General features: G+C 35.8%; 1 protein-coding gene across 3 annotated transcripts in view; it reads left to right on the top strand.

Moving 5' to 3' along the window:
* The window catches only part of PANK3 (pantothenate kinase 3), a 52907-nt gene that overhangs the window by 18556 nt on the left and 15864 nt on the right, over positions 1 to 18487 (top strand). Inside the window, exons 6-8 of one of the 3 annotated variants that reach the window (XR_010022607.1) lie at positions 130 to 255; positions 1792 to 1977; positions 5212 to 5383. Coding sequence is in view for 1 of the 3 variants with exons in the window: in XM_063085672.1 (XP_062941742.1) it covers positions 130 to 255; positions 1792 to 1842 (177 nt within the window). In the remaining 2 variants the exon portion in view is untranslated. The other 2 variants (XR_010022606.1, XM_063085672.1) reach the window with 2 other exon arrangements.

The raw sequence follows: 18487 nt of genomic DNA, 5'->3' as shown, positions 1-18487 counted from the left end.
CCAGGAATGTAGTAATTAGCTCTAATAAAAGGTAGTTGTTCACATTTTTAAATAGACTTTGTAAACCCTTTGTATTGTAAAATCTATTTAATAATTATTTTTACAAGTCACTTTCTTCTTTTCTTTTAGAAAATAAACAGAGTTGTCTTTGTTGGAAACTTTTTACGTGTCAATACTCTCTCAATGAAACTTTTGGCATATGCACTGGATTATTGGTCAAAAGGTCAACTGAAAGCATTGTTTCTAGAACATGAGGTATGATAGAAAAATGATGTTTTGTTACTTTTAATAATAGCATGGTTTTATATGCAAATTTCATATGTTGCTGCTTAACTTGTATTTATAAATGAAATGTGAATTATTTAAGTTAAATAGTGACTCCTTCACCTCCTTTTCAATTGGAAGGGAGTTACTGTAACCTGTGGGTATCCCATTAAGATTTTGGGGGGGGGGGCGACCTCATGGCTCACTCGGGTGAGTGCGGCGCTGGGGGAGTGCAGCGGCCCTCCCGCCGCGGGTTCGGATCCTATATAGGGATGGTCGGTGCGCTCACTGGCTGAGTGCGGTGCGGGTGACACCATGCCAAGGGTTGCAATCCCCTTACTGGTCACAAAAAGGACAAAAAAAAAATTTTTTTTTTTTTTTTTACGACTGTCCAGTACGGTTAAAACACCACGCTCTAGGCCAGCCCATGGCTCACTCGGTAGAGTGCGGTGCTGATAACACCAAGGCCACGAGTTCGGATCCTATATAGGGATGGCCGGCTAGCTCACTGGCTGAGCGTGGTGCTGACAACACCAAGCCAAGGATTGAGATCCCCTTACCGGTCATCATTTTTTAAAAAAAAAAAAAAAACACCACGTTCTAAACAACTGAGCTAACCAGCCAGCCTGCATTAAGATTAGAATTTCACAGTTCTGACCAAGAGAGAGCAATATGAAGTCTGAGTTCCTCAGATACCTACCTGGGGCTGCTTGTGTATTTAGTGGGTATTTTGTTAAATTGTTGTTTTGTTTCTTTGTTGTCATTATCACTCCCCCCACCCCCCCAGATTACAATTGTTAAATGTGAACAAATCCAAAAACAATTTAGCCATGAGAATTCTCCATAATTCTCTCACCACAACCCTACCTCCACCTCCAGAAGAAATCACTGTTAGCATTAGAAATTCATTCCTTAAGGTTTTTTTCTGTTCATTCCTACGTCCAGTTAAATTCTGATCTGAGCAATTATTAGTTCACATAATATTTTGGATCAAGTAAACTTAACTTGAATCGTTTTGTTTAAAGTCAAAGTCAAATAGTATAATACTATGAATTAATTATGCAGTTTCAAAGTATTTTTCTGCTGTCATAAGCTTCTATACCTCATTGTGCTGCTGTAATGGTACAGATCAGAATGGTGTGCTCTTGTGCAGGTCCACCAAGCATGCGGTGAGAATGTCACAGAGCCACAGGAAGTTAATTAGGTTATTGAGTAGCAGGGAGAGGGCACAGAACTGCTGTAATAGTCCTGGAAGCTTTAGTGCCTAAAAGCCATACTTGAAAAATATATATTTCAAGGGGTGTGTGTGTGCATGTATATATGTATGTGTGTGTGTGTATATATATGTATATACATAGAACACAGTATAAGAAAAATTTTTACAACATGGAAATTGGTAGATTTTCAAATAAATGTTATTGAATAAATAAATGGATCATACATAAATGTGTGTTCTTACAAAGTTGTTAATATTGTATGGTAATTTAAAAGCTACAATAGATTAACAATTTCTTAAAAATTACACAGGGATACTTTGGAGCAGTTGGTGCACTTCTTGGGCTGCCAAATTTCAGCTAAGCAGTCAAGCACATCTCTCTCTGCTAATAAATGTCATCCAAGAGGAACTGAAGCAAGGCATTATTACTGCGTTGTCACTGGGAACCAAAGGATAAAAAAGTAGCACTATTCCTATTGTTTTTAAATCTCAGAATGGTAAGCTGCTGAATGTTGCCATATTAAAAGAGAAAGCTCAGTAACATGAAGTATTTCTAATCGAAATGCTTTTCCATCTGTATATAGCCCGTGTTAAATCCTTAAATGCAATACAGCCTCTGATTGTTGAGCTTCCTCTCAAAAAAGATTTCCTATTTATTTTATGTAGCCAACATTGCAGTACTGTATGCTCAAAAACAAATCTTAAAGTCTCAGAAATGTTTGTTTAGCTTATGAAAATAATTGATTCCGAATATTTGTTATAAGTCTGTTTTATGTGTGTTTTGGTTACTAGTAAGCAGACAGTAACATATCCCATATCAAAAATTATTGAAATGGTAATCAAAGATGATTATTTATGTGATTTTAGAAATGTTAAGGCAATCTAATTACTGCAGTTTTTCTAATATACCCTCCTCCCCATCAAGAAAAGCATGTTTATGTGATCTTTTCCCCTGAGGTACAACTCTTCTCAAATGCCATTATTTAATTGAAATACTGTTGTTAAATTTTAGCCTGATTGGAGGCTTAGTTATGGATTTGGGAATCTGTCTAATAAGGTCCTAAAACTATTCTAATGGAATATGGTTTGAGTGTATTGATAAAGTTCTGTGCTCTTTCTTTACCGTATTTCTCTCTAAGGCCCAAACTTAGTTGTTTCTTTTTATTAGATCTGAACCATCAAAGCTAAAGATTTTTATTCTATCAAAGCTAAAGATTTTTATTCTGTTATGAACAATAGCAACAAAATCACATTTATTCTAAGTGGACATTATAGAAATCTAAAAGATGAGTTGTTTTGAAACTTTGTGAGCATTTGTGAGTACTGCAAAATTATAAAAGAATCAGTGTTTTGTACATTCTGATAATAAGAGCATTATAGATCCAAAATTTGTAAATCCTTTTGCCTTGGAATTTATTCCCTATTTTGTATTTATTTTTTACAATGTTATAAAATTCTTTGCATTTTAACATTGGCAGTATCATTTTGGAGGTTCAGTAGTTCAGCAAAGTTGTTCAAATCTGTTGCTTATGGTTTCAGAAGTAGAAAGAGTGGGTGGGTATTTGCCTCTTTAAATTACCAATAAATCTGGATGTACTTTGAAGAACTTAAATTGTTTACATTACACAAAGGAAGTATTACTATATGTTTTTACAGACCACAATTTTGCTCAAAAGAGAGCAATTTTCAGTAGAACATCAAGAGGTGCTCAATAAAGACATTTCTACGTGTAGTTTTCAAATTTTGTGCTCAGTTGTTTAAAATTCTTTTTTTTCAACCTAAAGACATGAACATATGAATAATAAAAGTGAGTATTTAGGGAGGAAAGCATGTAAAGATAGTTTTTTAGAATTTAGGCTATTTGGAAATTTGAATTTTTGTCATTCAGTAGCCATTTTAACAATTTACAGTGACTTCATGTTTCTTGCTTTAAGTTTTTCATTGTAATCACTAAGTATTTCAGCCAAAATGCCATTGGTTCAGTTTATTTTTAAAGTTTCTTATTTAGGCATCTGTACAGGTAAGAATCTTATCAAATGATAGTAAGTACAAGTTTTATACTTGTGGCAAATTCTGTACATTAGTAATTTTAGGTTTAGGACCGTCATTAAGGAAAAAATGGAATTTTGGTCGAAGTCTATTAATTTGATCACTATGGTTAATATGGAACTATGATTTATATATTTATCCTTTGAAACTAAAATGACCTGCCTGTAAAGTGAACAGTCATCTCACTACTATTGCTCTTAGCTTTTCCCTTATGTAATTGTAATCTAGAATTGCTGGAGTAATAGTAAGAACACAGAATTGTAATGAAGGCTGCCAAAATTCTAATTTTTTATTATGATCTTAAGAAATTCCCTTTAAGCATGCTGTGGTAAATAGGTTTGGTTCTAATGTCAGTCAACATAATGCTTCTAAGCTCTATATTCTTGAACAGTGCTGTCTAATAGAAATATAATGTAAACTACGCGTGTATTTTACATTTTCTAGTTAAGTACATTAAAAAAGTAAAAAGAAACATATGATATTTAATTATATACTTTTATCTGGTTTTGTGTGTCTGTGTGCTTAGTCTTCAAAACCAGTTTATATTTCCCAGCACATCTCCATTCTGACTAACCACATTTCAGATGCTCAGTAGCCACATATGGGTAGTGGCTGCTGTATTGGACAGCGCAGTTCTAGAACTACCTCTTAAAAATGAACACTATTGTGTCCATGAAAACATTCTGAATATGGGCTTTTTAAAGAATGAGAAGGAAAAATTGGAACCTTATTTTTTAAATACAGAGGGATAAGAAATAGCTTATTTGGGCTAGATTATTTTACACAGACAAGCTGTACTTCTGACCATTCCAGAAATGTCTTACATTAGCATCCTATCATCTCATTGTAGTGTATATAATTTTTCCAGTGATACTAATAAAGTTGCCCAAGAATATCCTGACAGTTCTGAACCAATCTCCAAAACACATATTTCCTTCACTGGAGCTAATTTGATGATTCCAGTGACTTAATTTCTAAAATTCAAATTGAATTTTGAGCAACAAATTTAAAAGGATTAAAAAGAGACCCTTTTAAATTTGGTGTTGACTTCTGTACACGCAGGAGAATCTTCTCTATAACTTTTGGACTTAATTTTCTTTTTTTCTTTTTTATTTATTTGCTGCTGGCTGGTAGGGAGATCTGAACCCTTGACCTTGTTACCAACACCATCCTTTAACAAAGTGAGCTAACCAGCCAGTCTGAATCATTTTTAAAAACTTTTTCAAATGCAAGGGCACTGTCAATTTGCTTTGGGACTTGGTAAACAAATGAGATTTAGAACTTCCCACCGCTACCACTTCTCCCCAATAAGTGTGCATTTTCACCAGAGAGTTTTCTAATGGCTTTTAGTTCGATACCCAGACTTCTCCAAAGACAAAATATTAGTAGACTTGCCACGTTAGTTAACATGGCAATTCTTTGCTCAGCTACTCTAAATATATGGAAAATTAGGTAAACTCTTTAGTTTGGGTAAAATCAATGCCATTGCCAGTAATATACATGATAATTGAAAACTCATCAAGAGGTTCAGATTATTTGTCAGATATTAGACTCTGTAAAAAATGCCTGAGTTTTTTAACCTTAGAGTGCACGTGTGATTATAAATACCAGTTTCTAAAAGACCATTTCTGTAAGCAGACTGGTGCAACTCAAAGTGAAAAGGTTTTCCTCTTTTTTTCCAGTGGTATTCTTGCCTTCAAAGAGCAGTCCATCATATCTTGCCTTGATTTTAAAGTTTGCATTCTTGGGTGGAAGCTTTGTCAGGCAGTGGTTTCCAAATGTCCTTTATAACCACTCTGCTTGTTATAAGCAAAATTTTTTCATATTCTGTGTAGTTGTATCTTTTTTCTGTTAAGCACTTTATGGCTTTTAGTCTATTGCATTTGAAAATGTAGTTTAGAAATTCTTTTTCATTTAAAGCCATGTAAAAACTGATAAAGGATAATGAAAATGTATATTATTTTGCATTTTACTTACTGTGGTGTGTGTTTTTTAAAAAAATGAAAAATTAGAAATACATTGCCTTTATGTAATAATACTTGTTAACCTTCTTTAAGGTGATTTGCCAGGAAATGTCAATGATGTCCTATTTCCAAATAAGCTTATGTTAATTCTAGTGTGTTTTATTTTAATACTGAAGGAATTCAGCCAACTTACTTTCTATTATCAGATAATCTCAGAAAATAATGTGATTTATCTATGTTACTGCCTGTTTTCAATTTTTTTTCTTTTTCTTTTTGGCGGCTGGATGGTACCCTGGACCTTGGTGTTATCCATAGCACCACACTGTAACCAACTGAGCTAACCAGACAGCTCCATTTTCAATATTTAAGAAAGCGGTAGTTGTCTTATATTTTTTACAGAGCCTAGTAATAATCAGTAAAAACCCAAAAAAAGTGAGTAATTTTTTTTCTTCTTTAAAGTATTTTAATAGCCTCTCTAGAATAATGGTGGTGTGAATCATCCCAGCTTTTCTGCCATATCTAAATTTTGAGTAAGTTCTACTTGCAAAAAGTTCACATTTTCTTAAAGCAGTCCCTATTGTTTGCATCATCTATCTTGTGTATTCAGTGGACATGCAGTCATAATTTGGTATTGTATTAGAAGTAGTGCTGGTTACTGGTCTAACCTTCGAATGTTATTTTATTTGTAAAATAAGGGAATTGGTTGTTACAATGGGAAAAATGACTCAATTATCAAGATCCTTAGATGTCATGGCAGTATTGGGAATGATCGAAATAATTTTTTCAGATATTTGGTGTCATGCTTTGGAGTTAATATTTAGTGCTTATAGTATTTTTGTAATTATTGTATAATTTTTATTGGTATATGTTAATAGGTACTAGGTTTTGGAATCTCATCAAGCCAACAGAATGGTATTTGTTATTCTCATAATATTGTTATTGCCTGAAATGGCCAAGTAGATATACCTTAAAGTAATATGAAGGGTGTGTGTGTGTGTGTGTGTGTGTGTGTGTGTGTGTATTCAAGTGTGTATGTGTACTTTAATTTGTAAAGGCATCTGGATTTTTTTTTTTTCTTTTTAAAAGATGACAGGTAAGGGGATCTTAACCCTTGACTTGGTGTTGTCAGCACCATGCTCACCCAGTGAGCTAACCGGCCATCCCTATATGGGATCCAAACCCGTGGCCTTGGTGTTAGCAGCAGCACACTGTCCCAAGTGAGCCACAGGCCAGCCCTGGCATCTGGAATTTTTACTGCGTTAACTTCAGAATCATATGGGCATTATTACTTTTCCATTGTTCAAAAAGAAAACATCCCACTAAATTCATAGATGTTAGAATTCTGATGTTCCTTGACTTACAACGGGGTTCCGTCCAACCCATCATAAATTGAGATTAATATAAGTTGAAAATGCGTTTAATACACCTAACCTTACCAAACTTCGTAGCTTAGTCCATCCTACCTGAAGCAAGCTCAGAACACTTAATGTTATCGTACTGTTGGGCAAACTCATCTTACACACACAAAAAAATCACTTTATAATAAAGTGTCATATCTCATATATGAGTTTTGTACCACATATCACTAGGCTGGGAGAAGATCAAATTCAAAGTATGGTTTCTACTGAATGTGTATCACTTTCATACTATTGTGAAGTAAAAAATCATAGGTTGAACCATCCATCGTAAAGTCAGGACTGTTTGTATCAAATATATTTGGTGTTTTTAGGGGTCCTTTTTTTTAAGCGTTTCTTATTTCTGATCATTGAGAGTGGGGATAGATGTGGGATGAACTCTTCCTGGAATTATTTATTGCCTTTGTCCAACACAATTCAGAACAAAATTTATAAAGCAAAAATTTAATTACCTGCAAGTAAATTGAAATATCATGGATTACAGTCATACCCCCATCAAATATGTTGTTGACCTTAAGTACTTTTTTCCTTAGTATTGTCTGAGAATAAGCAGATTGGACGTGTGTCTGACATTCCTACCTTATTGTTTATAGGAAATGTAGCAGTAAGCTGATACTGGGATTCAGGTCCTACAGTTAGTGCTAAATGATATGTTTGGGGAAAATCAATTTTTTAAGTCTAAAAATCTTTACGTACATTCTAGCTCCATCTTTAGTCAAAAGGTTATTTTTCTCTTAAATTTTTCAGTCTTTTTGCAGAACTGCCACTAATTTTGTGTTTAAAAGAACTAATGAATATTTTTCAAAGGAGTGAATGAGGTTAAAAATCAGAATTTTGAATTGTATAAATATACAACTAATTCAATTCTAGGATATTACAAATTTTTTTTCTATTTCTAACCGTTTTTTATACATTGCAGCACTTACAGTTCCAAAAGCTTTCAAAGAAAACATTTCAGCTTTTACATAATGTGTAAAGTATACATAAATAATGTAAAGTAGTTTCAGATTATTTTAGCTTTACGTCATAGGTCTGAATTCTATACAGATATCATACCTGGCTCAGTCAGTTGTAGTCACAGTTTGCAGTTTGCCACTTTTTTCTTAGTGGTCCCTTTTAGTTTACAGCATTTAGAAATAAAAGATAATATTAATGACATAACACCGATATCCTAGTCTCCTTATCCTAAATATAATTAATGGCATTGGGATATAAATGATGTTAAAGTGGCTTTATTATTTTTTTCATACATTGTGTGCTTTTACTTTTCATTTGTACTACAGCAAAACTCTGACTTTTTAACTGAAATTGAATGGTATTTGTCTTCATTCTGCCCAGTTATTGATCAAATCATACCTAGAATATGTTTTTATGTTCCAGTCTAGGGAATCCTTTAATTTTGGGGTTAATTCTACTTATATATGCCATTTCAGTTTAAGTTGCCTTATGTCTAGTGCATTATTCTTGTCAAGTCTGAGCTTTGTCATGTCTGAATTCTTCTAACACTGAATCTGTGATGTAAAAATGTATGATGTGCTACAAATTTTATTCATAATAAACTAAGTTATAGCTTATTATAACCTGTAAAACATTTCTTATAAATTGTCTAATTTATTTTTCCATTTATGTACAGTTTCTTATGTAACTTTAGAAAACACTTGTTGTGGCCCATTCTGTAACATTCCCATACTCTTTTCCTTAGTGCTTATGTGCACGAAAGAAATTTGTGTTTTGCTTGTTTGTATTGTGTAGCCATCAGGCCAATTTCAATATCTCTCTGCCTTCTTTTCTGTAGTTTAACTTTTTCTAATTTTGTTCATACTCTAAATAAATGTTAGAATCATGCTTTTTATTTTCTATTTTCCAAATAAATTCTCTAAGTTGTTTACTATGTGTATCTTTTCATTATTTTATATATTGTACTCCCACATTTCCACTCTGATTAAATGTAAGGTTGTGGTTTTAATGGAAATTAATAGAATGTGAACTCCATGAAAGTGAGGACTTTCTTTGTAAAGTCTCACTCACCTCTGTATCCCCAGTACCTGGCACAGAGAAGGCAGTCAATAAATAAGTATCTGTTGAATAAACTAGGAAAGTGTCTTTATCTGTCTAGTCTGCCTATATAAGGTAGAAGTAATTATAGTTGTTCTCCACCTTCCTCTCCCTAATGTTAGCATAAATGTTAGTTCCTCAGAGATTCAGACTTTTGTGAAATTTAAGACTTAAGTTTTATTAAGGTGTGAAAAGCTTTTTCTTTTCCTTGAAATTAGACCGTGTTATCCTGTAAGAAGTACATGTGTACAACAGTGTGACCCTTACAAAGTTTTAGATGTGCTCTGCCGTAGAGATGCCAGAACACATATTATGGTACCTTAGTATCACAGTTTGGAAAGGTTATTTTATACACATTTTGTCTAAACCAAAACTTTATTTCTAATAGGCAATGCCTGTTAAATCTGTTTTTAAAAAAGAAAAGGCTTTGATTTTTCTTAATATGTGAGGGATTAAGTTAGAGGTTTGCTCACTGCATTTTCAAATTATATGACTATCCTAACTTCGGGCATGTAGGAATGATTGAAAACATGGACTTGACTACCATGAGATATGAAGCATATGTAAGGGCTGGCCGGTCAGCTCAGTTGTTTAGAGCATGATGTTACAACACCAAGGTCAAGGGTTCAGATCCTTGTGCCAGCCAGCTGCCAAAAAACAACTGTCCTTCCTATTTAAAAAAAAAAAAAAAAACAGTAAACTAGGATGAGAAAAATGTGAGATTTAGGGTAAGGAAGAAAATGATGTGGAAAGTAGTATGGAAATACTACATCTGAGGTATAGTCTAGTTCTCCAAGTATAACATAGTACTGCAAGCAGTTAAACTAGTTCAAGGCTACGTATGCAAGTGCTTCATTTAAAATAAACGTGCAAAGTGGGAAAAGTTTGTATTGGGTTCTACAAAGTGCTGTATAAATTTTGAAAGCAAGGTGTCTTGTCTCTCTTGACATATACCTCAGTTGAGTGTGTTGTTTATTGAGCAAACATTGTTAATGTTTCTGTGTCAAAAATATTGATCACTTCCTGTGCTGAAAGCTTTGTAAATACCTTTTTTTTTTGACCGGTAAGGGTGTTGTAACCCTTGATTTGGTGTCCTCCGCACCACGCTCAGCCAGTTAGCACACTGGCCATCCCTATATAGGATCCAAACCCGTGGCCTCGGCGCTACTAGCGCCGCACTCTCTCGAGTGAGCCACAGGGCCAGCCCTGTGAATACCTATTTTAAGATATTTATGTGCTTATGGGTTTTGGGATTTTAAGCTTTGGGTTTTTCCCTAAAATAAACTTGGGAAACCTGGCTAATCCCTGGGACTTTACATCTTTTCCATAAAAAGTTGGTACTTTTTTTTTTTTTAAGGATGACTGTAAGGGGATCTTAACCCTTGGCTTGGTGGTGTCAGCACCATGCTCACCCGGTGAGCTAACCGGCCATCCCTATATGGGATCCGAACCCGTGGCCTTGGTGTTATCAGCACCACACTCTCCCAAGTAAGCCACGGGCCAGCCCTCAAAATTGGTACTTTTTAATGTTACTTTTCCCAGAGCTTAACAATACATCACAAACAATGCAGTTAACTGGACATTTAGTTAAATAAGTGCTCATCCCAAGCCAGGGCTTTAAACATAACCGTTAACTCTCTGAAAACAGCAACGAAGATTACAAAAACTAAGAAGGCATGTTCTTTTAGCATGAAGGGCCCATTTGGAGTCCAGCTACCCCAGATTTAAAAAAAAAAAAAAAACTTACATAGTAAATGATACCATTGAAAGAATTCACGCATCTGAACTTAAAAAAGGTAAGTCAATACATGTTATTTAGGGTTTTAAAAAAATATATTCTGGGCCACCCTGTGGCTTACTTGGGAGAATGTGGTGCTGATAACACCAAGGCCACAGGTTCGGATTCTTATATAGGGATGGCCGGTTGGCTCACTTCAGAGAGAGTGGTGCTGACAACACCAAGTTAAGGGTTAAGATCCCCATACCTGTCAGACCTTTTTGAACAAATAAAAATACATAAAATATTCTGATGATACCTTGTATTTTCAGATTCCCTAAAACACTTTTTCAGGTTTTCAGGACAACCATTTGGTACTTCAAAAAATTATTCCAGTGAATTCATAAGTACTCTTACTCGTTTTTGTTTAGTTTTGATTTTGGTCCTGTTTATAATCAACTTTATTGGGATATGGCTTAAATACAATAAAATTTTTATTGTACATGTAAATAAGTTCAATAAATATATTCACTCATGTAACTATCTCTCCAAGATATTTCCATCATTCCAAAAAGTTACCTTGGCCTACATCCTAATCAGTCCCCTTCCATACCCCAGGCAACCACTGATCTGCTTTCTGTCACCAGATTAAATTTGTCTTTTCTAGAATTTTCATGCAAGTGACTCTTAGAGTGTGTACCTCCAATCTCCCTGTCCTTCCAAGCTCTAGGTTTTCCAGAGCTACTGTTTACTTTCTGCCTCTATATATTTGCTATAATATGTATTCATGGTGTCTGACTGCTTTCTCCCATGTTTTTGAGTTTAGTCCATATTCATATCAGTAGTTCATTCATTTTTTTTTTTTTAAAGATGACTGGTAAGGGGATTTTAACCCTTGACCTGGTGTTGTCAGCACCACGCTCAGCCAGTGAGCTGACCGGCCATCCCTATGTAGGATTCGAACCTGTGGCCTTGGTGTTATCAGCACCGCACTCTCTTGAATGAGCCATGGGCCGGCCCCTAGTAGTTCATTCATTTTTATTGCTGAGTAATATTCTGTTGGGTAAATACATCATAATATATCGATGTATATTTACATACAAATCTGTGGGTGGACATATTTTTCCCCACCTTTTGGGTAAAGAGTGAAACTGGTGGACACTATGGTAACTGTATAATTGAAACTGGATACTGTTCTCAAGGAGGTTCCAGTTTACATTCTCACCAGCAATGTATGAGAGTTTCTACTTGCTCTGCATCCATGTCAACACTTGGTATTATTGGTGTATTTAATTTTAGCCATTCTTACATGTGTGTAGTGGTATCTGTCCATGGGGATTTTTTAAAACATTTATTTGTACATATTTGTGGGGTACAGTTTGTTTCAATGCATGCACATGCTAGACATTGATTCATGTAGGGTAGATAGCATAGCTTTTTATACCTGTTAATCCACCATTTCCCCCTCCCCCAGACTTCCCCTCCCCTCCAGTCCTCTGGTAACCATTATTCTACTCTTTTTTTTTAGATTCCGTATATGAGTGAGACTGCAATATTTGTCTTTCTGTGCTTGGGTTCACTTAACATAATGGTCTCCATGTTTATTCATCCATGTTGCTACAAATGACAGGATTTTATTTTTTTTAAATAGAATGGTGTTCTATTATGTATAGAATACACAGTTCTTCTATCCATTTATGATGGGCTTCAGGTTGATGCCATCTCTTGACTATTGTGAATAGTGTTGCAGTGCAGGTGTCTCTTCAATATATTGATTTCTTTTGGGTATATACCCAGAAGTGGAATTGCTGATAAGGTAGTTCAATTTTTAGTTTTTTGAGGAACCTCCATGTTATTTTCTACAATGGCTGTACCAATTTATATGCCCACCATCGATGCAGGCGAGTTACCTTTTCTCTGCATCCTCACCAGCACTTGTTATTTTTGTCTTTTTGTTAATAGCTATTCTAACTGGAGTAAGATGTCTTATTGTGGTTTTAACTTGCGTTTCCCTGATGATTAGTGATGTTGAGCGTTTATTCATGTACCTGTTGGCCATTTGTATGTCTTCTTTCGAGAAATGTCTGTTTGGGTCCTTTGTTCATTTAATTGGATTATTTGTTTTTTGCTGTTGAGTTGCTTATATATTCTGAATATTAGCCCCTTGTTTAATATATAGTTTCTGCACACTTTCTCCCATTCTATAAGCTGTCTCTTTACTTTGTTGTGTCTTTTGCTATGCAGAAGCTTTTTAGTTTGATGTAGTCTCACTGTCTATTTTAGTTGCCTGTGCTTTTGAAGTCTTGTCCCGAAAAGCACTGCCCACTCCCATTTCATGTAGCTTTTCCTTTTTGTTTTCTTCTACGAGCTTTATAGTTTCAGGTCTTAAATTTAGGTCTTTAATCCATTTTGAGTTGATTCCTGTGCATGGTGAGAGATACAGGTCTAGTTTCAATCTTATACATGCGATATCCAGTTTTCCCAGCACCATTTATTGAAGAGGCTGTTCTTTCCCCAGTGTATATTTTTGGCACTTTTGTCAGAAGTCAGTTGGTTGTAGATGTATGGGTTTATTTCTGGGCTGTTTTGTAAGATATTTGCTGAGGGCTTGTCATATATGGCTTTTACTGTGTTGAGATACCTTCCTTCTGTACCTAATTTGTTGAGTGTTTCTATCATGAAAGGATGTTGGATTTTATCAATTTTTTTTGCACCTATTGAAATGAACATATGGGTTTTTTTTTTTCCTTCATTCTGTTGATGTGATTATCACATTTATTGATTTGCATATGTTGAACTATCCTTGAATCCCTGGGATGAATCCCACTTGATTGTGGTGAATGATCTTTTTAATGTGTTGTTGGATTTGGTTTGCTCATATTTTGTTGAGGATTTTCACATCTATGTTCATTAGGGGATATTGGTCTGTAGTTTTCCCTTTTTGTTGCTGGTTTTGGTGTGAGGGTAATGCTGGCCTCATAAAATGAGTTTGGAAGTATTCCCTCCTCTTCAATTTTTTGAAGAGAAGAATTGGTATTCTTTAAATATTTGGTAGAATTCAACAGTGAAGCCATCTGGTCCTGGGGTTTTCTTTGTTGGGAGACTTTTTATTACTGCTTAAATCTCATTACTCATTATTGGTCTGTTTAGGTTTTCCAATTCTTTATGATTCAACCTTAGTAAGTTGTATGTGTCCAGGAATTAATCTGGTTTTCCAGTTTGTTAGCATATAGTTGTTCATAATAGTCTCCTATGATCGTTTGTATTTCTGTGGTATCAATTGTAATGTTTCCTTTTTCACTTCTGATTTTATTTATTTGAGTGTTCTCTCTCTTTGTCAATCTAGCTAAAGTTTTTTTTTTCTTTATTTTAAAAAATCTCTAATTTGTTTATTTCTGCTCTGATCTTTGTTATTTCTCTTCTACTAATTTTGGCTTTTTATTGTTTTCCCAGTTTCTTGAGGTATAATGTTATGTTGTTAATTTGAAGTCTTACTTTTTTGATGTAGGCATTTATTGCTATAAACTTCCCTCTTAGTACTTCTTTTGCTGTTTGCCACAGATTCTGATATGTTGTGTTTTCGTTTGACTCAAGGAATTTTTTAATTTCCTTTTTAGTTTCCTCTTTCACCCATTTGTTGTTTAGGAGCACGTTTAATTTTCATATATTTGTACTGTTTCCAATGTCCCTTCTGTTATTGATTTCTAGTTTTATTTCATTGAGTGGTTGGGCAAGATAGTTGGTATGATTTCAATTTTTAAAAATTTGTTGAGACTTGTTTTGTGACCTAACATATGGTCTATTCCAGAGAATGGCCCATGTGCTGCTGAGAAAAATGTGTATTCTGCAGCTGTTGGATGAAATGTTCTATAAATGTCAGTATTATGGATTGAATTATGTTCCCCCCAAACTTAATCCCCACTGTGACAGTGTTAATAGGGTGGGAAATCCTATTATGTTAATTGAAAGGTGGGGCCTTGAAGAATTGATTAGATTGTGAGGACCATGCCCAAGTAAGTGGATTAATTCATTGATGGTTTAATAGTGATCATGCGTGTGGTTCTGAGGATTTTAAGAGGAGTTAGCTCTCTTTCTGCTCTCCTATTCTCACCATGTGACACCCTGCCTTGCTGTAGAGTCACCTCACCAGATGTGTTTCCTGGACCTTGGACTTCTCAGCATCTAAAACTGTAAGCAATAAATATTGTTTCTCTACAGATTACCCAGTTTCAGGTATTTTGTTAAAAGCAACAGAAAGGGACTAGTAGAGTGCATTAGGTCAAATCAGTTTAGAGTGGAGATTAATTCTGATGTTTCTTGGTGACTTTTCTGTCTAGGTGATCTCTCCTTTGCTGAAAGAGGGGCATTAAAGTCCCCAGTTGTTTTTGTGTTGGGGTCTATTTCTCCCAGTAGGTCTAGTAGTATTTGCTTTATATAACTGGGTGCTCCAGAGTTGGGTGTGTATATATTTAGAATTGTTATATCTTCTTGTTGAATTGATCTCTTTATCATTATATAATGACCCTCCATATCTAATTTTTATTTTCCTTGGCTTGAAGTCTACATTATCCAATATAAGTATAGCTGCTTCTCCTCTATTTTGATTTTCATTTGCATGAAATATCTTTTTCCATCTCTTCCCTTTCAGCTGATGTGTCCTTGTAGGTGAAGTGTGTTTCTTGCAGGTAACATACTGTTGGTTCTTTTTTTATAATCCGTTCAACCGCTCTGTGTCTTTTAATTGGGGAATTTAATCTATATTTAGAGTTATTGCTATATAGAGACTTATTGTTGCGCCATTTTGTTACTTCTTTTCTGGTTGTTTTGTAGTCCCTTTTTTCCTTTTTTGGGGTGGGGTGGTCTTAACTATCTTCCTTTGTGATTAAGTGGTTTTCTCTGTTAGTTTATTTTGATTTCTCTCTATTTACTTTTAGGATGTCTGTTATAGGTTTTTGCATTATGGTTACCATGTGGCTTACAAAAACCGTGTTATAGTTATAACAGATTATTTTAAACTAATAACACCTTAGCTAGCTTTGATTGCTGAGAAAAAGGAAAACACCAAGGCCAACTCTACACTTTGACATCATTCCTCCCTACTTTTTGACATTTTGTTTCAGGTTACATCTTTTAATGTTGCCTATCTCTTATGTGATTGTTAAATTTGTATTATCTTGTTGGGTTTGTCCTTTAGTCTTCCTAGTAAGGTTATAAGTAATTTATTCACCACCCTTACAACATTGGAGTATTCTGAGAATGTGTATTTACTAGTGAGTTTTGTACTTTCAAATGTTTTCTTGTTACACTTTTGTGTCATCCTCTTTCAGCTTGAAGACCATTTCTTGTAAGGATGGTCTAGTGTTAATGAACTTGCTTATTAGCTTTTGTCTGTCTGGGAAAGACTTTATTTCTTCTTCACATTTAAAGGCTAGTTTTGCATCACACAGAATTCTTCGTTGACAGTATTTGTCCTCCAGCACTTTGAATATATCATCCCACTCTCTCTTGGCCTGTAGGGTTTCTACTGAGAAATCCGCTGAAAACCATATTGGGGCTCCATTGAATGTTATGTGTTTCTTTTGCCTTCAGTATTCTTTCTTTGTCTTTGATATTTGATTATGGTGTGCCTTGGGGTGTTCCTCTTTGTATTGATTTTGATTGGTGACCTCTGAGCTTCATGTAGCTGTATGCTGTCATCTTTCTCCATACTTGGGAAATTTTCAGCCATTATTTCCTTGGGTATGTTTTCTGGGTCTCTTCCTTTTTCATCTCCTTTGGGTACACCAGTTAGGTGAAGGATTAGGTGAAGGTTATTTCACTTGAAGGAGCCCCATAATTGCTGCAGTTTTCTTTCTTTTTTTTTTTTTTTTTCTTCCTCTGATTGGATAATTCCATGTGTTCTGTCTTCAAGCTCACTGCTTTTCCTCTGTTTGATGAAGTCTGCTGCTGGAGCTTTCTATTGAGCTTTTCAGTTAAGATAATGTATTGTTTATTTCTAGAATTTCTTTTTTTTTAAATTGATTCTATGTCTTCAAGTATCTTGTTCTGCTCCTGGGTGTTTTCCAAATATCACTTAATTTTCTATCTGTATATTCTTTTGACTTCTTGAATTTCCTTATGAGGTTTATTCTGAAATCTGTCAGAAATTTCATAAATCTGGTGTTCTTCTGGATTCATTACTGGTGCTTTGTTTCCTTTGGTGGTGTCATATTTCTCTGTTATATCTCAATCTTTGTGTCTTTACATTGATGCTTGCACATTTGAGGAATGTTTTCCTCTTCCAGGTTTTATAGGTGCTCTTTGGTGGTGTTAGACCTTTACTGTTCAATATTAGAACTTTGTCTCTGGTTTGTGGCTTTTTTCCATTCTGTGATGGATTAATAGCAACCATCACCACTTAAGTACTGCCTGCCCTAGAACTAATTTGCCATCCTTTGGTTAATTAGTGGATTGGGGAAAACTTACTTTGGGGCCAGAACTTGAACTGTGCCTGAACTAAGTTACTGCCTTACTGTTGTTTCTCAGACTGCGGAAAACTTTTTTTGCGAACTGGATTGTAATTGTTGGCCTTTTGGTCATGTTTGGTTTATGTGGAGTTACCACAGATGTAACTGTACTGTGTGGATATTCTGGCCCGGGACTGACTTTCTTGTAAACTGCACCCTCTGCAGTCCTATGGTACAACCAAGTCTCTACCTTGTGGCGCCCCTGCTGATTGGAAGGCAGATCAGTTGCCTACGCTGCTCCCCAGTGCACCCTCATGGATCAGCTCTCCTGACCGTGGCACTGCAAACATTTCTTGAGGGGTGGGCCCTGCATGAGTCCCCCATGAGCTCTGCATGTATAGTTTTTCCCATCAGCTGTGACCCCTTTCTCCTATGCAGGTGCTAGGGAAGCTTGCAAGCAGCTTTACTGGTCTGAGATTTGGGATGGCGCACTTAAAATAGTTTTCTGGGGGTTTTTTGCCAATGGTCACAACACTCTTCTCCCCTACAGACTTGAAGTAGCTTCATGCAAAGGGCACCACCGCTGCTTTGCTGTCTCCAGGTAGCTCCTCTGTGTGCTGTGCAGTGCTGACTGGGGGAATGGCTATGTATGATCATGGTGGTCCCTCCTTTTGCTCATCTGGGCTTTCCACACCTTCATGGACTCAGTGAGTCTCTCTGCCTCTTCCCCCAAGTTCCAGTGATTACAGGATAGCAGTTTTTGTGTTTTAACAGTTGCAAGTTGATCTGTTGTGGGGGGAGCAATGCTGGGATCATCTATTCCATCTTGGTGAACATCTCCCTATCTTTGGTTTTAATTTGCATTTCCTTGACTACTAATGACACTCAGTATCTTTTCAGATTCTTATTGGCGAGAAAGACAACCGTCTCTAAAGTCAGGTTTCTACTTCTGCTCTTCTAGTGTTCTAGTGTTTCTGGAAACCTTCCTGTGTGGCAGAGATAGTAACTCTGCCAAGCACTATGGCTATTGCAAGCAGCCAGAATTATTTATTTGTTTGTTTGTTTGTTTATTTATTGTTTTACATTCTAAGATGTTGTGAAATAGTTGGGGGGAGGCGGAGGGGGCGACAGGAAAGGGGAGATAGGGTGGGAAGAGGAGGAAGTGGGGGCATGGTTGAGGCCCATGGCACCCGCCTCATTCTGGCAGAGGAGCCCAGGGGGGTTCCAGCAGTGGCTCAGTCGTGGCTGGGCTGGATGCAGATGTCAGGGGGGCAAGGCTGAGGCCCTCAGCCCCTCCCACCCCAGCTTGGGAGCCTGGGGAGCTTCCAGTCCTTCTACGATTTATAGGTGTTCTTAGGTGG

The sequence above is a fragment of the Cynocephalus volans genome, chromosome 2 (assembly GCF_027409185.1).
Source record: "Cynocephalus volans isolate mCynVol1 chromosome 2, mCynVol1.pri, whole genome shotgun sequence".
Lineage (NCBI taxonomy): Eukaryota > Metazoa > Chordata > Mammalia > Dermoptera > Cynocephalidae > Cynocephalus > Cynocephalus volans.
The sequence above is the reverse complement of the archived record's forward strand: the minus strand, read 5'-3'. Positions and strand labels throughout refer to the sequence as shown.